The sequence below is a fragment of the Hirundo rustica genome, chromosome 1 (genome assembly GCF_015227805.2).
Source record: "Hirundo rustica isolate bHirRus1 chromosome 1, bHirRus1.pri.v3, whole genome shotgun sequence".
NCBI classification, from domain to species: domain Eukaryota; kingdom Metazoa; phylum Chordata; class Aves; order Passeriformes; family Hirundinidae; genus Hirundo; species Hirundo rustica.
Genome location: NC_053450.1, coordinates 111,832,932 through 111,857,300, shown reverse-complemented (window position 1 = coordinate 111,857,300; position 24,369 = coordinate 111,832,932). Strand labels below are relative to the sequence as shown.

Below are 24,369 nucleotides of genomic sequence, written 5' to 3'. Positions count from 1 at the left end.
GAGGGTGATTTGTTTCCAGTATCAAAACAGGAGCCATTGTATCTGACATCACGCAGCTAAAATACAGGAGAATGACAGATCACATTCTGCAATGCCCAGTTCATGTACATGAACAACTGGTTTTCCTTTGCAAGAAGGAAATCCACCCATGCAGCCAGAGTTGCATTTGTCCAGGCACAGAGAGCAGCACTTGCTCACTGCAGCAAACCAGTGTCAGAGCTAAAGGCCATTCTCCTTTACATGGGACGGGATCTGCTGTAGGAATCTGGCAGGGCTCCCAAGTCAGGCCACCTTCATAGGGGAACCTGGTATGACAGCAAATGAAGGCTGAACCCCCTCCTGCTGCTTCCCATGGGCAGAGTGCTTCATCTGCCTCTGTTGCTGCCATAGCTGGGTTTATCACCCACTGCAGGACTTGTTATTTCAGGTTGTGGTCTGAGCTGCAGATGGGCCAGCTGTCACAAAGATAGTTTCTGACATCTATCAGTTCTGTTTATAGCAAGTATGGTTCCTTTTTGCTCCCATCTGCCACAGGTTTCCTGTTCTCTCAGCCAGCAACCCTCAGTTGGGTCCTGCACATCAAGGACAGGCCCTCAACCCTTTCTGCCCCTCTGGGATAATCTTTGGGGTATACAGGTGGTTTCAGAGAGCTTGGTGCTTCTCGGGAGAGGAAAGGGTGAGGACTAACTTACAGGATAACTTTGCAAGGAGGGGACATAACAGAGGAGGTCCAGTGAGTGTTGAGGATCAGGGAGTTCCTGACCCGCCGCCTCCCCAGCATGGCAAAGGAGCAGTTTGAGCTGTGCTCCTGGCTGTCACAGACAGAGGAGTGCTCCTGGCCCCTGCTCCAGCAGCAGCCACAGCTTTGCATCATCCTGCCCAGCGCCATCCTGAACCGCTCGCCAGCAAATACATAGAGGAAGGGGTTGAGGCAGCTGTGGAGGAAGGCGATGCTCTGGGTGACCTGCAGCCCGATGTCCAGCTGGTTGGCAGCCTGACAACTGTGCACCACTTCAGTGTAGGTGTTGATGGCTTTGACCAGCAAAACAATATTGTACGGGAACTGAGAGAGGAGGAAAGCGGTGATGATCATGGTGATAATCTTCAGCGACTTCTGCTTTTGGAATCTTTTAGCTTGCAGGAGGGTGTTGATGATAAGAGTGTAACAAATCACCATGACAAGGAGCGGGAAGAAGAATCCTATGATGACTTTCAAGGCCAGGACTGTAACACTGAAGATCACACTGACATTTGGTGGGTACATAATTTTGCAAACTGTTATGTCACCCACCTGTGTGCTCTGGCTGTAAATGATTTCTGGGATGCACAGGCTCACAGATGTCAGCCAGACAGCCAGGCACATGAGTCTGCTGCGCAGGAACCACCTTCGCTTACAAGTTTTAGCTTTCATTGCTTGGACTACAGTGACATACCTGTCAAAGCTGATGCAGGTTAGAAGCAAGCTGCAGCCATAGAAGTTGATCTTATACATGCTGTTGACAACTTTGCACATGAAGTCCTTAAAGATCCATCCATCGGAAGCAGCCTTGGCCCAGAAGGGGAAGGTGAAAAGAAGCAGGAGGTCAGCGATGGCCAGGTGCAGCAGGTACCGATCCATCATGCTCCTCCTGAAGTGGTATTTGCAATAGACAAGCACGACCAAGGTGTTCCCCGCTGTGCCCACAGCGAAGAGGAGCCATAAAAACACCGGCAGGAAGGCTTGAGCAAACTGTCTGGCCTGACTCTTGTTGCACATGAAGTCTGTGCTGTTCACTGAGTTTTCACACAGGGACAGCACCATGCTGTCATTCCTGTAGTAATCCAGGCTACCCTTGCCAGGATGTGTGACCTGCAATATGACATCTAGTAAATTTGTGTTGAGAGGCTCAGTAAAGCATACATTTGCCTCTCTCCACCAGATGCAATTCAAGATGCCTAATGTATTTCGTTTAAATAAGAAAATGCAAAGGCTACCAGTGAAACAGGTCATTTCAGATTGTTTGAAGTGTGCAGCACAGCAGAGATTTATAAAAATGACCCACTGAGTGAGAAACTCACAAAAGACCAGTTTATGACATCCAGCCAGCTTCAGTTATTAAAATGGCAGGCGGTGAAAACATTATCCCTGTCAGATAATCCTAAACATGGTTTGCTTGGCTTCAAATACATAACAAAAGGCAAAATGCCCAACTTGGAAAGAGGTGCAGAAGAAGTCTTTGTGTTACTGCTACGTTGGGATGGTACCAGTGGCTCAAAAGAGGCAGAAAACTGATGGAGACCATGAGGGGGGAAAGGAAAAGGAGATGAACAGTGATACAGCTGTATACTCACTACACTTGCAGCTGCCATCTTCAGCCAGATCGCTCCTCAGTCCTGAAGGAAGCTCCGTCGTAGCCCAGAGGGGAAAGATGGGGGAAGACAACTGATTTGAAACAACTTTGTAGCAGGACTGTGACTCTCTTCCTTGTACTTCTTCTTCTTCTACCTTTAATAAAAACCTCAACAGTTTGAAAGAACTCTGGCCGGAAGATGAACAAACCACACAGAAATTGATGTCACTGATTTGAATTATTTTGTTATTTCCATTTTACAAATTTACATTTAGCCTACATTAGGTCTTCAGCTTCTCTATAGCACTGTGCTGATTAAGTCCTTTGATGTACTACAGTCACAGCAATCTCATTTTTAACCAGCTGAAGACTCCTCAGTGTGCACATGTAAGAAGTAATCTAAAAGCAGCGTATCTTGCAAAAGATTCATGAGAAAAATTGAAATGTTCCTTGCAACTAAGAAGGAAAAGTATCTGCCTTTAGTCGTACTTTGCAGTCTTAAATATTTGCATCCTCTGCAGTAAGTATTTAATCTCTGCCTGCAATTTCTCTTTCTTATCTGTGAGTTTAGGCACAGTGTTCATTGCTGTTGACCTGCAAAGCTGATCATTAAGCCCCACTAAACAAGAAAATATTGGGCTTTTTCTGCTGCAGATTGTTTTTCTAGTCAGTCCACCATCACAAAAGGTAGCTGAACCTGGTGCGCTTGATGCAAGACAAATGCACCTAAGTATTCCACACGCTCTGCACCAGCTTGTCCAGAGTACTGCCTGGAGATGAAGCCTGGTGACAGCTCAAGGTGGGTCAGTGCTACTGGGGACCTTCAACTAGCACAGACCTTTCCTCCAGACCCCTTCAAAAGCAGCTCATGTAACTAAGGAGTCACCTTGCAGAGACCACAGCAGAAGTGGATGGAGCCAAACCTCCTCCATGGGGAAATGGCCCATGTTCATGCTCTGACTTCCCTCTGACTGCTCACTGTGGGCTGACTAAAAGACCTGTGGCTGGCAGCAGGCAGTGAGTGAACTCCTGATTTCTCCCCTGAACTCACATGAACATGTCATTGCAGCATCTGTGAAGGGCGCAGAGCTGTGTATCCCCAGGGAGCTTTTTAATGTTATTTTCTTCTAGCTAGACCTACCTGTCAGACCTACCTTAATTTGCAAACAAAAAGATCATTGTAACTGGGACAGTTTGCAGGGAGGGGGGAAAAAAAAAAAAAAAAAAAAAAAAAAAAAAAAAAAAAAAAAAAAAGGTGTTTTGTAATTCAGTTTCTTTTCCATGGAGGCTGCTTGTGGGATAGACATAAATAATGGAGGATGAGGGGACTCATCGGGACAGTTGCTGCAGGAAGGCCAGCCTGGATGCAGCACCCAGGTATCACACTCGGCCTGTGATGTTTGCTCTTTGCACCGACAATTAACCTTCTTGTAGGCTGAGGTTAGTGTGTGCTCCTGGGGCCTCAGCCTGGTTAGATCTGTCACAGACTATTTACTTGGTGATTTTCATGTTTTAGGTGACTCAAACACTGGTGGAAAACTTATCTTTCTTTTATTTTTATTTTGGATTTTCTTTTCCTGGTAAGCTCTTTTGATACCAAAAGGACAATGTCTTATACCATCAAATTTCTGCTCATGTGCATCATCTAGCACAGAGCAAATCAGAGGTTGTTGCTAGGTTGTGTCCTGCTGCAAAACACTTTCACTGGGAGGAAAAAATACCCTTGAACAAGAACTGGGTGCCTTTGGGCAGCTTCCAGTGTCTTTCTGTGAGGCTGGGACAGGAATGAGGAGCTGGGTCTAGTCCTGCCCACTCCAGGTTGACCCACAGTCATAGCTTCCCACTGCTGCCTGCCAAGGCTGCCAGCTGGCAGAAGCCAAGGTTGCAGGGTCTGTCTCATGCCTGCAACACCAGGTGCTTTGCAAACAACAGCAAAATGGAGCAAAACAAAAGTATTCCACCTTCAAGAGGGAAGGCCAGGCTATTCCTGCTGCAGAAAGTGGGGAGACCCAGGGCAGGTTGGCAGGCAGTCCCATAAAGTCCCTACTGGTGGCACGTCTTTATGTGACAACCATCTAGAAGATTGCGGCAGGGAAGACTTTGAAAAGGAAGGTAGTGAGAAGTGGTTAATAGAAGTATGAACGTGCACATCTTACGTCTTCTTTCTGGTAAACTGGCATGCAAATGGTGTTTATTTAAGTTCCCCTCTATGCAGGAAGTCTGAGCACCATGGGGTTTTGCTTTAAGGATGGTGTTCAGCTGTGACCAATGCTCGTTCAATTCACACTTCAAGGAAATTTCCAAATCACAGTTCAGGGCTCAGTTCCAGTTATGGAGAAAACAGTGATTCTGGCTAGGTTTTGGGTTGGGCTCTGCTGTTACTTGGCACCATGCTCATGTCAGCAGCAAAGCATCTCCTTCCAAGGGGAAGGAGCCCAGGATGCTCCACACTCAACTGCAAAATCTCCCCTAAGGTGTCTGCCTATCTCACAGTAATTGGTTGTCATCTTGAAACTCTTCATGAAACGGGCATGGGTCTGTATGATGATACCACTGTACAGGACTTGGCCTCTTCCACCTCCTGGGCCATCCTCTGGAAAAACAGAAGAGGGGGAGTAGATCTCAGCCAAACCCCAGGGTACCTGCTAAGGAAAGCACATGTGAAAGCACAGACATTGTCTCTGGGATAAGGAATGAGTTTCTCTGAGCTTGCAAATGGCTGCCTGACAGTGGATCCACGGTAATTATCCTTAATTCAAGGTAGTTTGGCCCTTGGTATAACACAACCTGATTCGGCTTTGGGAGAGATACGTTAACTGCAGTAGGGTAAAGGCATGCCCATGAGCAAAGGCTCTGATTCAAAGGATCTTCACATCCTTTGGCCTCTCCCTCATGAATCTGAGCCCTCATGTTTAGGATTTAAGTGACTTTAATCAGACTTAGTTAAATTCTCCCTTGAAGCGAAGCAATATGTATATTTTAACCCACCACTTTACAGAGCCTGTCCCACTGTACTAAAAGCCCCCAGGGTAAATAAAACTCCAGACCAGAAAACAGGCAGCTGCTCATCCTGTTCATTACTTTCCTGCCACATGACATTTTTTAAGTGAGTGTTGCTGACAACAGCAGCTTTTTTGACCCCAAGAATGGCAACAGAAGCAGAACAGTGTGAATTTTAGTCCTCTTACCAAATTTCTGCCAAACTCGTTCCTGATTTGTATTCTCACTCAATGCCATCCACAGTTAAATCCTTTCAAGCAAAACCAGAGACAAGGCAGTCAGTTCTTGCAATACCAGCATGCACTGTGAGCTAACTTGTGACTTCACTTCAGCTCATATTGATGTAAAACTAAGCATCCCTGTATTCCTTACTCATATTGCTCTCATGTTCATCAAGAGAACTTGCAAGTGAAACACTGGTTTTTGTTCTGTTTAAAGTGAGAAAATTAAAACCACCAGCATTTCTTCTATGTCTTCTTTTCAACTTTGGAGCACTTAAGCACAATTTGGGGATGATTTTTAAAACTCTTCATTTTTTGCAGGTACTATACGCAGAGAAGTACTTAGCTTGATATGTTGATAAGATGCTGGAAGATCTTGCAGAAATAGATTTTGCAGAAACAGATTTTGCAGAAATAGAACAAATCTTAGAGTTATATCCTCTGCTGAGCCTGAGCAAGAAGTTTCCTTTTTTCACAGTGAAAACTGCACCATGTTTGCAGTAAATCCATCTTTTAACATACTTATTTTCCTTTCCTTGGAAAGGAAATGTCCTTTTGAAGGACATTAGCTGCCTCATTTCAAGCAGGCTGTTTGAGAGGTTCAATAACTCCTTAGATGGTCTGTTTAGGGGAGAAGCTGTGGCTGCAACTCACTGTCCCCTATGAGGAGGAAATTTGCAGTTGGTGAGGTCAGTGTCTCTGATTGCAATTCCAGACAGGTTAGTTGCTTACGTGGATTACACACAGGGGTCCCTGGGGATTTCCATAACGAGCAAACGAAAGGGTCTTCTTGTTCCAGCATGGGTACATAGCCATTAAAATTTTTCTTCTCTTCAGAAAGGTGGAGAATTAAAGTAAAAACCAGCTTGAAAACTCTCTGAATGGCCCTGGCAATTAGAACATCCATCACAAAAATGTATCGGCCCAGGCCTCCTAACAGCTGAAGTAACAGCTTTGGCTGTAAGTATGGGTTGCAAACACAGAGCTTGAAGGCAAAAAAAAAAAAAAAAAAAAAAAAAAAAAAAAAAAAAAAAAAAAAATTACAATACCCTAAGTGTAGCAATACTTTTCCTCCACAAAAATAGGACAGGTTTAAAATCTAGGTACTGAAGATACACAGTTCTCCAGTTTCTACCACAGACCACATATATATGTATTTCTGTGAGCCCAATTCCTGTTTGCTGGCAAGGAATGTTCTAGCAGTGACTGTACAGAGCCATGTCACCAGCAGCTCCTTTCACAGAGCACTTGGCAAGCGGGGACAGACAAACCAGACCCCAGAGGCTGGTGTTAAACATCCTCATTCCTGTCAGGTCTTCATATTCCTGTGCTGTGTATTCTTAATTAAATTGGGAGCTGTCTGCGCCTGCTTGCCTAGTACCCACTTTAGAATAAACATTCCTTTGGCTGCATCTGTTCTCAAGGGATATAAAAACTTTACAGATCTCAGGTCCAACTACTATTTTAGGAGAACCATTGGCTTTATTATTCATGCTGTAGGCTGGTTCATACTGTGACTTTTAACTCCTGAGTCAACTCCCTGCAGAAGTGTGCAGGGCAAAGGGATAAAACGAGGCTTGCCAGGGATGAGCAAAGGAATGGCACACCAAAGACTGAGAGACTGTGCACCAGTGAGATCCTTAGTCAGCTACACGAGGCACTGGGTACAAGAAACTGCATTTGAAGTTCTTCTACAACACAGCATGAAGAGCAAGCAAGAGGAGCTTAGAAGCCTTGGCTCAGCCCCAGAGATGCACAGTCACTGGCATAAGTGAGCCTCCAGGTAATGATTAAAGGACAAACAAATAAAGCGGGCGTGATTGTGGGAGTCTACTACAGGCCACCCAGCCAGGATGACAACACCAACAAATTAGTCTTTAAGCAACTAAGAAGTACCTGTAAATCAACATAGCTGATAACACAGGTCCATAAGATTCCTGAAACACTAATACCTCTTGGTACAGGCACTCTGAGAACTGACTGGGAAAGGTGCCCTCCTTGATTTGTTGCTTGTTAACAAAGAGGGACTTTTGGTCAAAGTGATGATTTGTGACTTTCTTAGCCACAGCAACCATGAAGCAAGTTTAAAATCTCTGCTGACAGGACAAAAAGCGGCAGCAAAACTTCAACCCTGAATATGAAGTAAGCAAAACTAGTTAGTGAGGTCCCCTGGGAAAATGCCTCTTTCTGGCTTTCTGCCCAGCCAAGATGGCAGAGGCGGCTGTTCTGTCATTCCTCTGGGAAGCCGGGGCAAGTCCTTGGCCGTGGACCAGCCAGAGCGAGTATGGTGCTGCAGATGATGGTCTGACCACTGGAGGTAAAGGCCAGAATCAGCTTTCTGTCCTGGCACCTTTTGTGTGGGAGCAATCTTTGGAGATGTGCTCAGCATTGGAGGCTGTCTCTTGATTTCAGTGCAGGGCTCCCGAAAGAGGATGACAGTGCTTTAACGTGGGAAGGAGAGCACCCAGGCCCAGCGCTTCCTGCCAGGACGAGGGGCTGCGCGGGGGAGGTGAAGGTCAGCAAGACCTTTCCATCTTGGAAACTTCTATGCGGGAGAAATCCTGGGATGTATTCGGTATCGGAGGCTGTATCCAAGTCTCCTGTGAGCTCCGGGCACGGCACGGCAGCGCTTTAACACGGGAAGCAGCGCATCCAGCCGCAGGAGCACATGACGGGCTGCCCACCGGGGTGACCCGGGAGGCGAGGGCAGCAGGAGGCCGGGCTCGGAGGGGTGGAGCGCCGCTGCCGTGGTGTCGGTGGGGAGGGAGGAGGAGGAGGAGGAGGGATGCCCGTCCAGCGCCGGCCGTTTCCCGGCGGAGCCGTCAGGTGACGCCGCCGTTTCCTGGCTGCCGCCCGCCATGCTGCGGCTCCTGCTCCCGCTGGCCGCCCTGGCCGCGCTCCTCCGGGCGGCGGTGAGTGCCCGCCCCACCTCCCCCTCCGCCAAGGACACCCGGGGGCAGCGGGGGGCGGCTCTGAGGGGCGCGGGGGGCCGGCGTGGCCAAGGGAGGGCGGGCAGGGGCCTCCTCCCGCCGCTGGAGGAAGGCGCTTCGCCTCGGTCCTTTTTTAAACCGCGAGCGATTTAGAGCTCACGGGCGGCGCACGGGGCGCGGGTGCCCGGCTTGTGGCTGCGCCGAGGGGGAGACCCGGAGCCGGGGCAGAGAGGGGTCCGTGCCCGCTCCCGGCCCGCTGGAGCCGAGGAAGGGCTGTCAGTGCCACCCTCCGGGGGTGATGGCCGGCGTGGCCGCCCGGCCGGAGCGGGGCTGCCGGCGCCGGGGCTCCCTGCGCGCCCAGGGATCGTGGAGGCCTCGCTGAGCAGCCCGGGGCCGTGGGGAAACCGGTACCGACACTGCTGGTAGATCCCGTGGGAAAACTTGCTCATCCTGTGGTGTGTGAGAGGAGGGAAAGGGGTTTTTCCTGTTCTCCATAGATATATCTCTGTTGTAGCCGCCTTGTCCCGGAGGACACAGTACCTCAACCTAAGGACGAATCCTCAGGCTCCACAGTTCTCGTGGTTTATGTCTCGAGTTTGAGGCACTGTCACTATTACCTTGGTAGATGTTGTAGTTGGATGGGGAACAGGTGGTTAAAGATGTGTGAAAAGGGGAAAAACATCACGCGAGACCTTGTGGAAAGGAAGATTGGGTCACAGTGTGGTCTCTGAGGGGTGAGGTTGTGGCTGAACCTTCCAAAGTTTTGAAGGGGGCAGGCAAGAGGAATGAAGAATAAATACTCTTCAAACTCGGTAGTATTAGCACTTTTGGGGAATTTAATGTGTTAGTTTCAAACAGATAAAATACTGTAAATATACATAGTTTCGAGAATTTGCTGCCGTGGGAGGTTGTAGAACCAGTCAGTACTCAACAGAGTAAAAAAAAAAAAAAAAAGTATTTGGCAAATTTAAATACATCAGGTTCATAAACATCCAGAAATGACTGTGCAAAGATTTGCCTTCTAACATCCCTAGTGTAATAGCTTTGTCAGCTGAAGGAGTATGGGGGAGCAGACCGCAGACTGTGGCTAGGGTCCTGTCGTTTCTTTAAACAGCATTTCTTAATTCTGTTGTCCAGACAGAGTATTGTATGATGCCTAGAGGACCTATGGACTTGAATCAGTAGGGCATTTCTTGTGCTCTTATCTTCTTAGCTCTGTGTGTTTTCTGTAGATGAGTAAAAAAGCACTATTTCTTAAGAGTAGTTTTGTAACAATTGAGAGGGCTTGAGGAGCTGAGGCTGGCAGGCACGATTTCCCTTCATTAATCCACAGTTCCCCAACACAAGCAATGAGGAAGGGGTCTTTTTAAGACTTGGTCTAGTCTTCAAGGTAGATCAAAGGGTCCTGTCATCACAGATGTGCTAATGTTCTTTTAGATTAGCTTGAGGGCATATGCAGCAGATAAGCAACCTGGCAAACCGGTGTTTGCAGACTTCTGGGCTCAGGCTTACTGCTGAGCCCTACAATGCTGCTTTTGTGCCCTAGTTCTGAGATATTTTTGGCTATAATGATTGCTTGCTTTCTCTAAATGTGGATTGAGAGACAGGAAGTGTTTTGAAAATAAGTGTGCTAATATGGGACTATTATGTCAGACATGTCTCTATTGTATGTTATGAAAGACTATCCAAACTTCTTTCATCTGTGATTAAAATAAAACAATAGGTTTCTTCTAAATAGAAATATGCAACCTGTGCATTAATAGAAACACCGTGACCGAGCAAAATACAGAGCAAACCAGGGAATTCTGCTGCCATTCAAACATAACTGGTGCTTGCTTGTTTGTTTTCAGTCTGGGAGCAGACATGCATTAGATTCTGTGCTCCCCTCTAAAGGAGCAGGGTGTGGTATTTTAATCTCTTCTCCACTCAGTTGCATCCTGTTAGACCAGGATATATTAGAACAGGTGTTGAGTCCTGGAAAACTGCATGTAGTGGAAGTGAGCAAAACATAGTGTGAGTTTCACTGATCCTACTGATTTTCAGGGCTTTGGAGAAATTTGATTCACAGTGGCAGGCAAGGATATCTGCTGACCATCTGCAGTTTCTGTGACCGCAGTTGCATCTTTTTCAGTGGGGAGTTTGCTACTGCTGTAGCATGTTTGTAGAACCTCTTGTATTTGGTAAGAATGATATAGGGCGATGCCTGGCTTTTCAGATGGAGCCAAATGCTTGGCAAGAAGAAGAGAAATTATGTATTAAGTTAATATCAGAAGTAACTTAGTCCCAGAACATGTATGGGATGTACACATGCTCTAATGGTTGTTCCCTGGACTCATTGCATCCCTGTTGTGATGTATTGCCATCTACTATTAGGAAGTCTTGAGGAGAAAAAAGCATTTAAAAGAAAAGGGTGTGTGCGGGAGAAACGACTGAGGGAGGCAGACAGGGAGCTTGGAAGGAGACTTCCAGCATCCAGTCTTTTCTGTTGTCTGATTTACTCCACTTCAGGATGTCTCCTTTGTGTCTTTATGACAGTGATTCTGCATGACCCAGCATCTTGTGTAGTACATAGAGTAATAGTCCTTTGTTGCAGTCTGGGAAAAAGGGAGTGTGTAATATTTTAAAGTGGCTCATACTGGTTCCTGGTTGCAGGCTTTGTTGACCCAAGGCATCCGTTCATAACCACTTTATTGACTACTGGAGACTTCTGCAGAACAGAAAGAAACAGTCAGGAAGCAAAGATGATCTCCTTCAAGCAACTGCCCATTGAAGCAAAGGCTGCAGTGGCTGCAGGAGTGGTTTTCTTCTCCATGATGCTATCACGGAGTTACCTGGCGGAAAAACTCGATTTCAGGACACGGCGCTGGCTTCTAAGGCTGCAAATGGCACTCTTTGCTAATGCACTCATGTTGATGGGGTCTCTTCATGTTTGGAGAAGCACAGTCACCACATTCACCAGGTCTTCAGCTGCCAGCTCCTTCTGTTTCATGGTGTGGAAAATAGCTGTGTTCACGTTTCTAGCTTTGGCTCATTCAAGCTTCTTTACATTGCTATTTCTTGTTGCAGAAGAGCCCTATTTCTTTTCTTTAGCTGCCTACACCTGCTTGGGGGCCTATATTATTCTCATCTTCTTCCTCTTCACTCTAGGCTCTGTAGAGCAGGCTTACAAGTTCTTGGCTGGGAGAGGTGCTAAGGCAGGCACCGGCAGCAAGAGCAGAGCAGCACTGAAACCAGTTCTGGCAGTCTTGCTGACTGTTGTGCTGACTGTTGTTGGGCTGTTAAATGCTTCCCAGCCTCCTACTGTGAATTCCGTGGAGATTCCAGTTCACAAGCTGCCCTCAACAATGAATAACCTGAAAGTGGTGTTGCTTTCAGATATCCATCTGGGGCCTACAGTTGGGAAGACCAAGCTTGCCATGATAGTGAGGATGGTTAAGGCTTTAAAACCAGATATCACCGTGATTGTTGGGGACCTGACCGATGCTGAGGCAAAAATCATCCGACCTGCTGTTGAGCCTCTTGGAGAACTTGACTCCCCTTTGGGGACTTACTTTGTCACGGGAAACCATGAGTACTACACCTCAGACGTTAGCAACTGGTTTGAGCTGTTAAAATCATTTAACATTCAGCCGTTGCATAACGAGAATGTGAAGATTGTTTCACCAAAGAGCGCTTCTGACTGGTTCTGCCTGGCTGGAGTGGATGATATTGAAGCAGATGTGTTGCGCTATTCGGGACACGGCATGGATTTGAAAAAAGCTCTCAGAGGTTGTAGCAGTGAGCATGCAATAGTGCTCTTAGCTCATCAGCCAATTGCTGCAAAGTGGGCCCTTCAGGAGAGACCAGACATAAATTTAATTCTCTCTGGCCATACTCACGGAGGGCAGATTTTCCCTCTAAATGCTGGAGCTTATCTTCTGAATCCATTCTTCGTTGGCTTGTACCAAGTTGGGCAGAATACCTTCGTCTATGTCAGCCCGGGGACGATGTACTATGGAATACCCATGAGGCTGGGCAGCAGAGCTGAAATAACAGAGGTTATTCTACGTTCTCCTTGAGGAGTTTTCCATTTGTCAGACTCCAGATTTTTTTTTTGGCCAGTATTTTGGCTCTTTACTGTGAAAGCAAGTCTTTTCAGGGAAGCCTGAGAAGATAGGTTAGGCTGAACTTCAGCAGGTTCTCTTAAGTTTGAGCAGAAAACATTAACTGTGTCTTGGGCCTATAAAACAAATTTGGGACATGTTAAATTACTGAAGAAATTAGGTCTTTGAGTTCATTATCATAGAGGTTCTGCATTTAAAGATAACACTGATGTCATAGAGATAATACATGTCCTGTGCATGTTTAGTAATGCCTGTGTCCTGCAGCTACTTTGTGTTCCACTGTTTGGTATCCATTAGGCAGCTGCCTTATCAAATCTCAGGCAGCTGGAGTTCTGAGCTTGTGCAGTGAAGTCACTTAGGCATGTTTTGCAGAAAGGCCTGCGAGAGAGTGCACTGCGAATGGAAACTGTAGGAGGCTTATGCTAGAGTTGTTATGGGAAAGGAATTGTTTAATAGTTTAGGGAGTTTTTTTAATTGAGGCTGGATATCTTTATCCTGCTAGCTGTCTGCAGCATGCACCAGGGCTTCCAGTCTGTGCTTCTTACTAGTACAGGCATGGCATCAGTTCTGAATTTCAGTTTTGTGCCGTTAAAAAGTTGGTAAGACTGACACCAAAATGTGAAAGTAGATGTCTTTCTCAGGCATTTTCCCCAGAACAGCTGGGCATCCAGTAATTGTGCACTGAAAAATGGCTCTAATAAAAGCAAATGAGGAAAATTCCAAAATTAACTTTTGTTGCTGTCTGAGCATACAGTACCTCCTTATATAAAGCACTAATTACAAAGCTGAAATACTCAGTGTCTTTTGTTTTGCTTCTGTATTTTTTTCTTTTTGCCTAATTTCTCCTCCATCATTTTTCTCTTTCAAGAGTAAGTAGATGTTATTTGAAAACAATGCAAATAAGTTAATTCTTTAAGTTTGTTAAAGGCTTTAATATTTAAGTAAATTATGTCCTCTTTTAATGAGATTAAACTCTGCAGTTTTCCTAAGAGCATTTGCATGTCAGTGTCCTGGTTGTCTGATGGGCATATAGCAGAATAACTGCTACAGGATAATGAGGGATGGAGGATTTCTTCCCACCTTTCATAGAAGGGCTTATCATAAATTAACATACTTATGGGAAATTTGACGTATTAAAGAATAATTACTACAAACATTCTTGTGTCTTTGTGTTCACGTAAGAAAGGCAGGATGTAAAATAATGTGTGACTTTTGTCCAGGCCGATAGAACACTTTACTTCTGTACCTTTTCTCTCTCCTCCTCTCCCACCTCATTGTTGCTGCAATGAAAAATCACAAACAATTGGACCCTGGGAATCCTGCTTCCGTAGTCTGCAGGTGTAGCTGCTGGGTTTCCCTTGCTCTGCCTGTGTGCCCATCAGTGCCCGTGTTCCTCTCAGGCACACCCACAGCATGGGGCAAAAGAGAGTGGTTCTTATCCACAAAGCTGAGGATGGAAGACCGGAGCTGTGGTGTTCAGTCTTTTCCTGCCTTCCTGTGTGATCCTAAACCAGACAACCATAAACACTTGGTTTGTTCTTCAGGTTCTGTTCTCCTATTGAAGGAGATAGGTGGGGATGCTTTTGAAACGTACCATAGTCTTTGTAAAGTTGAGGGGTTTTGTAAGTTAAATTTTGAAGTATGACTTCATGCCCTCCAGACATCTGCCAGGCAGTGTTTCTAATTCCTATGCTCGTTTTGTATCCTGCTCCTCTGTACAAACATCTTACATTATTACTCAGGAATAATGAGAAATACTGTAAATGTGTCACAAAGGCTAGTGGAATTGTTGAGGCCAGTCCTCTTTCAGTCTAAAAACTGAATATCTTACCAGCCATGCTTTCCGCTTGCCAGATTAGATAATTTCAGTTTCCCACCACAGATAATTTTGTAAACTTTTTTTAATGATTGTGTTATAATATCTGCTTAAGTATCCTAAGGTTTCCATGTGTATTCAACACTGCCCACTGTCCATGTGGGATCCATCTGAGACTTTTTGCAGTCAGTGACATAGTGTCAGATGTCTTAAGAGGAGGGAATTTTGATGGCCTGTAATCCTCTGGTTACTTGTCAACATGCCTTCAGTTAAGAGCTGTGTTCTGGATTTAGTGGTGCAGTGTATTCTTGCCTGGCCAGTAGTGCAGGAGAGTTTTTGTACTTGTTGCACTGAATGTTCTTACCATGTTAACAAGCCTAATTGTTAAGCCAGTTTCCTCAACAGCAGGCATTTATGGGACTGATTTTAGATTGTGCCGGTTTCTCAGTGAGTTGCCAGTGTTATTTACTCTTTTTTTTCTGCCCTTTTTATTTTTTTCTTCATTCTGATCAAGTGTGTGCAAAAATGTAACTGAAGGGGTCCTTCCATCCCAGAATTTCTCATTACTTTTCATGTGCCTCTCTTGGAAGATAACTATGTACCCTTTCAGAAGCAGATATGGATCCTTTTAGGAATGGTCATATTGTCATTTCATGAGTTTATTGAGTTCTCCTGATGTAATTTAGTTCTTGGCTTTTTTTTTTTTTTTTTAAATCTCTCCCTCTGAAAGGTTGTTTGCTTGGTGATTACTTATTACTTAAAATGTTTCCTTCCTGTGCCAAAAGACTTCAAGGCCTTTTCTTAATTTGCTTTTTAATTGTGAATGGAAAGTATCCTAGATCAACTTTCTGTTTGGTAAAAGGAATGAACCATTTCTATAATCTCTCTAATCAGCAATCTCTAACTGTCCTTCAAAATTCTTCCTATACTTTTTCCAGTCTGATTTGAATGTGCACAATGCAGACCTGTGTTCAGTATTTCAGATGAAGAAAAAATTGCTGTGCTGCTTATTTTGTAATTTTTTTTTTTGTAAATTTTATGTGTGTGTGTAATGTATTTAATCTGGAGAACTTAACTAAATGAATATGTGCTTCATCCTATAAAAGGCCAGTTCATTGGGGGCCGAGGAGGAGTTAATGTCAGAATTAATAGCAGAATATAATAGTACTGTCACTTTGTGAAAATTATATTTATTATATAATTACTATAGAATGGATTGTAAAATATGTAAATTGTGGTATAACAAATGCTTTAAATGTTGGGATTTAATAAAACTTTATTCTTATAATCAAGCTTGAGGCCTCTCATGACCTTTTATTTTGTGCCAGTGTGCCTTGTAGCAGTTTGTGCTGAATAGTTTTAACTCACTCATTCTATTTACCAACAAAAAACTACCAGCAGCCAACAAAAAACTACCAGCAGTAAACCTGACTAGTTTTTCTTACACCCCCACCATGAAATGAGGCATGGTGGAGAGTGAGAATGGAAAGGCCACTATTACATTTGCCTAAAGCCTACTAGGAGAAGAAGGTCCAGCAGCAGGGGTGAGGATGTAATGCAAAGAAAAGGGCCACTGAGAGGGCAGAAAAGGGTTACTAAGAGGATTTTTTGGAAGGAACAGAAGAAAATGAATGATTTGTGGTTCTCAATTTTGGTAACTTAAGCTTTGACATAAAGGAAGAGGTATTCTGTGATTGTTCTAAGAGAGGCTAAAAATCTTCAGAGATGGAGGATTTGTACCCGCATTTGTTTGCATTCTAAATAAGAAAAAAAAAACCCCTAGTTTTGTAGATTTGGAGAATGAGAGATTTTGCCACTGATAAACAGTGTGTTGAAGATGTGAAAAAAATCTTATGTCAAGAGACATGCACATGATAAAATGTTGAAATAGCATTAAGGTTGCAAAAACAAACTCTTACTTGACTTAAGCATGGACAAATTCTTTAGTTCTTCTTTTCCATGAGAGTGTGCTCTGAGGATGTAAGGTGCAGCGTTGTACCATTGCCTGTAGGGGTCTGAATTTTCAGCTGAGCACTGCTATGATGTGGTATGGAGGAACTGGCACCCCAAACAGTGCTGTTAGTGTGTTGCTTACCATATGAGCAGACTCACTACCCCATCTTCTAAGGAGACAAAGTGGAAACAAATTCCCTGCACGTTCACAATAATGAGTATACAGTATTGGCAGAGCCACACATACATTCATAAGGACAACTCTCTTGTTTTTGTTGCAAGCCCTGGATCATCCACTGACAATGAAGTAATGCTGAGGAATTGATTATGAGGGAGGTCTGTTTACAATGAATGATGAATGAAGTGAATTTGAAGTATTCTGGTTGCTTCCTTCCTCTCCTCACCCACGTAATAACACTGTGTCAGGAAGTGTATGTGTTGGGAAAGTGATTTACAGCTATGGTCACAGCTTTAAAAACCTGACTTCTAAATAGTAATTGGTTCAATGAGAATTCAATGCATGAATTTCATAAATAATGCTTACTTTTCATTGTTTTAAGATAGACATTGTGTCTGTCCCTGAGGGTGTGTAAACAGTTTTTTCAACATTCATCATCTCAACAGTTCTCTGCCATGAATGGAACAAGGGTCTTTTCCAGAGACCTCTTGATGTGGTTAGTCTGAATGAGGGGGCTAAAATTCTCTTACAGAGGGACCCCACAGCAATTTATTTTGCCTCCTTATTTCCAGGGATAATGGCTGTTTAATGTGTAAGGCACTTCAATCCATAGTGATGCTTTTTTTTTTTTTTTTTTTTTTTTTTTTTGGGGGGGGCGGGGGGGGTGCGGTTGTGTGTGTTGTTTTTGGTTTCTGAGTTCCACTTAGTCATGGTTGTTTTGAAGCACTCAGCTCTGCATTAGTGCTGTGACTTGTCACAGTGCCCTAGAGTAAAAAGGTTTGAAGAATGTGGAACATCTGCTTGGTGTTGGTAAGGGTGAATACACGGCTACACACAGAACAATTCCATCCTAGTGCAGCATGCCCGGCCATCAAGATGCAGGCTATAAATGAAAGATTGGGAAAAAGTCACATACGTTTAAATCGAACAGAAAGTAAGCAGCTGTATGTACCTGTGCATCCTCTGCAGCAATAGTTGGCATGAGGTCTAACATCATAATTTCCTATAGAGAATCTCAGCCTTTGAGTTACATTTGTTCCAGAGCAGTTGGTTTGTATTGCCAAATTCTCTGTGATCCTGATTTTGGAGAGGCCTGACATGCCCATACCTTTGTTGAGTCAAGATTTATTTATCTTAATAAAGTTAAGTAATCTTGAGAATGGGTCCGCCTTTGTGGAAATAGAACATAAAAAGCCTCTGCTGTGCAGCACTTGGCAGCCCCTTGCTTTTCCTGTTTCCCTGCCAGCTCCTTGGTGTATCCTCTCATATCTGTAGTTACACCTCCACCACACAATTTCACTTGTTCACTGTTGGCAGAATGCTTTGAATTGCTATGTGTCCTAGATAGGACATTTTCCATAACGTTTTTAGGTTTTCTGTAAAATAATGCCTTTTTTTGCAGATGGAACATGCTGTTGTCTTCCTCCTTGGAGTTTGTAGTCTTGAAATGATTGTAGAGTGTTATCTCAGTTGCTCTGTTTAATGACAGTCTAGGAATAGGCATATTGCCTCAGCAATTTTTGTCCTCCATTTTTCAGGAGGGAGTGTGTTTTCTTTCAACTATATCTGCTAGTTTCCTTGTTCTTTTATCCTGTGACACATTGCACTGGGTCCCTTTCGCTGATTTGTTGTGCTGAGACTCAGGTGGATAATAGATAGCTAGAGGAAAGTCATTCACCATCTTATTTTAGGACCATTGTATTTTCTATTGTAGACGACCCACAGATGTTGTATAGCCTGTTCTCTGTGTCTTTCAAGGCAGAAAAAAATTACACTTTGTATTTTTTTGTTGTTGTTTTTGTGTACAGAATGTACCTGAGAGGAGTTTTGGGATTGATTATGATTCCAACTGCTTTGTCAAGGATGGGAAACCTTTCCGTTACATCTCTGGTAGCATTCACTACTCGCGGGTGCCCTTGTATTATTGGAAAGACCGCCTGTTGAAGATGAAGATGGCAGGGCTTGATGCCATTCAAACGTGAGTAGCTGACTTGTCAAGTGATTTGTGGTCCCGGGAGCTGCGTGAGAAGTCATTAAGAGGAATGCCGCCATTGTTACTTATTATTTTTCCAGTAGTAGGTGAGGAAGCTCTGGAGAAGTGAAGGGTGGTACAGGATGACCTTTAACCGCATAAATGGGGGCAGCTGGGTAGGTTGTAACCAGCAGTCTGTTTCCCTGATGATAGGCAACACCTCTTGCTTCACAACCCAGGGTGCAAATGTGACCTGAAATAAATTGTTCTACTGTGAACTTTGGCAACTATGGAACAATTGTACATGCTCTGCCAGGGACATTGTACTTCCTGGTCAAAAGGCAAACTAGGTGAGAGGAGACAATAACCTGTTAATACAGCCTGGGTTGGTGTCACCCAGAAGCCTTAAAAATGTTGATGAAGACTGCAGTAACATTTAAAAGCTGTTTCACCGCGAGCATTTAAATTTAGATAAATGGATGGGGAACTAAGTGTACTTCTTTAAAAAAAAAGAAAAGTTTAAATAGCTTTTAGGTTTTTGTGTGTGTGTGCAAAACCATTAGTCCATTTTTCTTGTGTTTTCTACCTGGTTGTCTACTTAATTCAACAGATGAGGCACAGATTAAAAAAAAAAATGCAGCTTACCCTTATTTTTGCCATAGCTTCCTTGACAAGGGAAGTGGTGGAGACGTGTAAGGCGCCGTCTTTTCAGACAATGGTTGTGATTCCGAAACAGGTTTGTTTTCTTAAGTCATTGCAAGGCTTAGAGCTTCTCTTTGAAACCACCTGCTTTTGTGCTATAAAAAGTGCAGGTTCTGACAGTGCAGAGCCTGTGGGCTCAGTGGGAGTGTTATAGGACTTGTCCTTTCTCACCCTTGAAATCTACTGTTGTTAGACCTGCAAGTTGCGTGGTAGTTTGTACACTTGGGGATGAGACTTGTCAGAGTTAGTATGTGAAGAGCAGACAGCAGGGAAGGAAAAAAAAAGTTGAATTTTTCCAAATTTAGGATTTTCTATTTTTTTGCATATCTTAAGACTCCTCTCTGTGTTAGGATGATGCAGTCACTCTCTGGTCAGTGTTTTTTTTGTGGTTGTTTTTGTTGTTTTCTATTAAAGAATCAAGTTCTGTCTTTGTTCACATTAATAAGAGCAGTGGGATTAAGCAACACTTAACTTGCTCAGGACCAGGTTGCTGGATTTGCCCAAGTAAGTACTTTTTGCTGAAATAAGAGTAATTTAAAGTGGACCTGAAAATTATACTTTTTGGTGTCTGGCTTGGAGGTCAGACAGTGGGTCTGTGACTCCTATGATCCATAGTGTCTCATACTTCCCTTATGTCTCTGATTAATTTTCCTTCCCCTCCCAACACCCATGTGTTTTCAGTGCCCTTTGTTCATTTCCAGCTTTTTTGAACAGTCCCTTTTTTTTTTTTTTTTTTTTTTTTCCCTTTTCGTGTCTCTGCTGCATCACTGGAATTTTGAGATAGGAGTATTTTTTCCATTCCCTTCATCACTATTATTCAATGGCAAAATTGCTGCAGGGTTGGTTTGGGTTTCTTTCTAGTTGCTTTGTCCCTCTTCATTTGTGATCTCCCATTAACAAGGTAGATTTTTTCCTTCTTCCATTTCTGTTTTTTTCCCTTGTTGAGATTTCTTACTCTGCTTTACTGTTTTGCATTATTGTCTTTCTGTGCAGGAAGGAGTGAAGATTTCTTGGTTTGCTGGTGCAGACTAGTCTCTGTTGGTCTTGGGAGAGCTTACCTGTTTCTGTTTTGGCACAAAAGGTGCTGTGCAGCTGGCAAGTGGTTATGGCACCTGTGGCTTTAGGTGTTGTTGCTGGATCACACAATAACAGCTTCCCTAGTCTCCTTTTGTTTTTCTAAGAGGAGACTGAGATTCTTTGACTTTCTCTCCCATTTTTGCTCTCCTCTGGATTTTTTTCTGCTATGGGGAAAGGTAAATCTAATAGCATACTTTAGAAGTAGAAGATGCTCCTACACCTTGTGTTTTCTACAAGAACCAAATCCATGTGTCTTTCCATTTGACACTAATCACTCTCTCCTTCTCTCCTGACGCTAAAAAAGCACCTCAACGACCAAAAACCTCTTTTGTTTTTCTTTGAAGTTTGCCAATAATCAAGCCTTACTGCTCTTGATTACTTGAGATAAAGCTATAAATATTCATATTATCCTAAAGAAATCTTCTGTGATTCTGGTAAAAAAAATGGAAATCGGTCTATGTGATTGGGTTTTTGTTTTCTCTTCTTCTGGATGCTCTTTCCTGGATCAGTAATACTGCTAGCAAGGGACAGAGATACAGATCGTGTGAAGTCATTTGGAATGAGTGGGCAGCAGCACTGCCAGTCTTTCTGGCAGAATGTAGTAGTTGGACTCCCAGTCTTGAGGCCGTCTCTGAAGACTGTGATTTTGCTGCTTGGGATTTTTTTCCATAAGACAGGGAACGGTCCTGCTGTAATTTAAAAAGCCTTCCTTGTTTTTATCAAGGTGTTCCCAGTGAGGTTTACCACTTCAAGGGAAACAGGATTCTTATATTATGGGATTGTGCTTGTAAATACCTTGTGGACAAAGCCAACCAGACATGTTCTCTTTCCTGTTGTCTGCAGCCTTTTTTCCAAAAGGCTCTCTATGCCTTGATGCATCATTCAGCTCATGATGACTGAGGCAGCAATTTCTCCTGGACTCTGGAACAGGTGAAGTCAGTACATGAATATAACTCTCTGCATCTGGTGGTATCTTGAGCAATGACAGAGCATGAGAAAACATGACAGTAAGCTTGATCTTATGTTAAAGCCTAAGAGATCAAGGCTGGCCCCTTCTAAAGAGCAGGTTGAAATTCAGCGTTGTGGTTGGTGTGATGTCCCAGGAGGTGGTGGAGGAGGATGCTGAGGAGCTCACTCCCCACCTCAGCAGGTCCCACAGGTACCCGCCCTGGTTTTCAGTTTCTGGACTGTGTCTGCCAGCTGGAAATGGATGCTGGCTGACAAAGGCACCTGGAAAGAGCGGGAAGTTTGGGGTTTGTTTTGCACGGAGTGGATAAACAATTAGCCACTAGATGGGGCTGAAGATATACACAGGATTTACTGATCAGTGGAGGCGCTTCATGGAAAAATCCAGTTACCTTTGCAGGCTTTTAGCAAGTTAAAGAGTGTTGAGCATTTTATTTGTTTTACTCTGTTTTTTGACTAATGAGTAGAAAGGTGTAAACCTGTACAAAGTCCTTCTATGAACGAATGGCTGTTTAGAATATGGAATATTTGAATTATTTAATATTTAAACACAAATTACTGTTTCTAAAGACTCATGTATGAGTAGTTTAACTAGCATGCTCATTTATGAAAATAGTACAATTGATTTAATTTTACACTATTAAAAATCCCACCCTGGTATTACAGAGGGAATTATCTTGTATATTAAGGAAGTTGAAGTGTGATTTTTTTGCCTGTTGATAATCTCTGAAATAGGAGAGGAAAGCTGTGACTTCTAAAGAAAGGAAGGTTATAGCATGAAGCTTAGAAATTGTGTGTAAAAGGAAAGTAAACTCAAATACAGAAGAAATACCATATTTCAAATTTGAAAAAGGATGAGAATTTCCTTTATAAATTCATTATTCTGTAGCTAAAGCAGTGCAGGATTAACGACTGACTGTAAATTTTGACAATGGTATGTAACAATTATATTCATTAAAGATAACAAATTCAAAGTAAAATTATTTCATTTGTCTATCACTGGCTGTAGAAAATACATTGGGGGAATTAAAGTGTCTTAGTAACAATTTTTAGACTAGTGTTTAAAATAAATTTTTATCATGATTCATTATATTAAAAAATGGTTTCAAGTAAGTTTTTTTCTTATTCTTCTTCCCTTTCTCTCTGCTAGAATCTTGTTTTTGGTGGTTTTTTTGGGTTTTTTTTTCCAGTGTCAAAGTTAAGCATGTGACATAAAATGAAAACTGTTTATGGAAGAATTTTTCTATCTTTTTCCATCTTGAGTATGAGGGAGCTGGAGAAACCCTTTCATCCTCACCTCAGACAGTATTAAATGTATTTAAACATTAAAACATGTTTCTGAACAAGTTAATTAAACTCTTCAATGAGTATATTTTCACATGGTTCATATATTCATTAAATGCACATGTAGTTTGTTTTACAAGTGAGATAATTGTGCTTCAGAAACAATTAGATCATCTTGACAGAGAAATAAAACATACCATGTAGAGGGAAAAATCTGCGTCTTGATGCCTGAGTGCATTGCTTTGACTCCATCCTGGTACACAAAATTTGAAGCTTTATCTTTTCAAACAGAGGTTTAAAATTCTGGCATTTGAGATACTATAATATTCACAAAGGCTGAAAGATTATAATTTTTGTATTTGATGTTCATGTGCATGTCTGTGTGTGTTTGGCCATTTTAGTACTCATAAGAGGGTTCCTGTTTTTCTTCCTCATTGAGAGGATTGGTTTCGGGCCTTTATTTCCCCCTTGGGTAGTTCTCACAAAATTAAATGTGGAACACACTAACAACAAACCCAGGCAGTAAGAAAAGTGTTGCCTGAGAGAATCTTTGCTTGACTAGACAGAGTTTTGTTTTTTAGAAATTTTAGAAGAACGAGTTTTCACATTCCCTTGAATCCTTGCTCAGGTTGTGCTCACCTCTAATTTTAGTCTGTCTGTGCTAGACTGCCACTTAGTACCGTGGCAAACAAAACAGTTGTCAAGCAGGGATCATCAGCTACAACATTACTCATGGTATTTGGTAGATTACTGTTTCTTTGTTGTCTTGCAGCCAAGTGTATTTTTTTTTATTTCTGTTAAACATTCTGTGCCAAGGCTGGGGTCTCCTAAGTCCTGGAGGTAGGAGATAGGTGTTCTTTCAAATGGTGATCTGCTTGTTTGGCACCTTTATTACTCCGTTGAAATTAAGCTTTACTTTGTCCAAGCTCTTGGGCACCTTATCATCTGTCAGCTTAATTGTTCTTTCAGTGGTGGTTTTCCAGAACTTCCATTGTTCCTGGTCAATGAAAACTTTCAAGGCCTAGATGCCATATCATTTGAGGCTTAGATGTTTTTCACGTTCTTTGCAATGGCAGCAGCGTAGACCTGTCAGCCTGGCTGGTGTTCCCTGTGCAAGCTGGGTCATCCATTCATGAAGGGTCACGTGCTGTTTTGGGCAAGCTCATTCTTGGCTCCCTCCTTGACGAGTGGTTTACCACATTCATCTCCTCATCAGCCTCCCACTGCTATGCAGCTGGCAGCTGCCTTGCCAGCTTCAAAACTGTTTATTTAATTTTGGAACAGACATCATGGTTTCAGAAGGGCACTACCAGCACCTGTTCTTGCTCTGACAGGGACTCCTCCTACAGACATAACCCGAATTTCAGTTTTAATTTTAATGCCTTCTGTCGTATGAAATACCTGACAGAAGAAAAGCCCTGGAGTTACTCCTGTCTTTTACTGATCCAAAGGATCAGCAGCGTTACTGATCTCTGGGACAGGTAGTGCAAATAGTTGTTTTTCAGAATTCTGGTTAAGTGTCAGTTTCCTAATGGAAGGTGATTTTCTCTCTTAATAGGTATGTCCCGTGGAACTACCACGAACCCCAGATGGGCACGTATGACTTTTTTGGTGGCAAAGATCTAGAGTATTTCCTGCAGCTTGCCAATGACACTGGATTGCTTGTTATCCTGAGAGCTGGACCTTACATCTGTGCAGAATGGGACATGGTATACAACCTTTTGTAACAGCTCACTTCTAGGGTAAATCTAGTGCAAGTATTTCTTAAAGCAGACAAACTTAACTTGGGGTATCCTTAGGCAAGGGCCTTTGTTTAGTGTATTAAAATCCATGCATC

General features: G+C 43.2%; 3 protein-coding genes across 3 annotated transcripts in view; 2 read left to right on the top strand and 1 right to left on the bottom strand.

Annotated features, from left to right (window-relative positions):
• Positions 1-688: 688 nt before the first annotated feature.
• LOC120750538 (C-C chemokine receptor type 9-like) lies at positions 689-7,626 on the bottom strand. Its single transcript, XM_040059398.1, has 3 exons — positions 7,504-7,626; positions 2,332-2,485; positions 689-1,863 (listed from the first exon to the last, which is right to left on the bottom strand). The coding sequence occupies exons 1-3, from the start codon at positions 7,624-7,626 to the stop codon at positions 689-691; spliced, it is 1,452 nt and encodes a 483-aa protein (XP_039915332.1).
• A 742-nt stretch (positions 7,627-8,368) lies between these two features.
• Positions 8,369-24,369, top strand: part of GLB1 (galactosidase beta 1) — a 40,827-nt gene continuing 24,826 nt past the window's right edge. The window contains exons 1-3 of the mRNA XM_040070677.2: positions 8,369-8,463; positions 18,340-18,509; positions 24,091-24,241. Coding sequence (XP_039926611.1) covers positions 8,410-8,463; positions 18,340-18,509; positions 24,091-24,241 — 375 coding nt within the window. The 5' untranslated portion in view covers positions 8,369-8,409. The remainder of the gene's footprint in view (positions 8,464-18,339; positions 18,510-24,090; positions 24,242-24,369) is intronic.
• TMPPE (transmembrane protein with metallophosphoesterase domain) lies at positions 8,395-15,656 on the top strand. Its single transcript, XM_040070692.2, has 2 exons — positions 8,395-8,463; positions 11,134-15,656. The coding sequence occupies exon 2, from the start codon at positions 11,223-11,225 to the stop codon at positions 12,537-12,539; it is 1,317 nt and encodes a 438-aa protein (XP_039926626.1). The 5' UTR covers positions 8,395-8,463; positions 11,134-11,222; the 3' UTR covers positions 12,540-15,656.

Bases quoted from the DNA above. Each gene is read 5' to 3' on its own strand.
- LOC120750538 (XM_040059398.1), bottom strand. From the start codon at position 7,626: ATGGTTGCTGTGGCTAAGAAAGTCACAAATCATCACTTTGACCAAAAG. The intron at 2,486-7,503 runs GTATTAGTGTTT...TTTTTATTAAAG, and splicing joins CAGAGTGCCTGTACCAAGAG to GTAGAAGAAGAAGAAGTACA. The intron at 1,864-2,331 runs GTGAGTATACAG...CAAATTTACTAG, and splicing joins AGATGGCAGCTGCAAGTGTA to ATGTCATATTGCAGGTCACA.
- TMPPE (XM_040070692.2), top strand. From the start codon at position 11,223: ATGATCTCCTTCAAGCAACTGCCCATTGAAGCAAAGGCTGCAGTGGCT.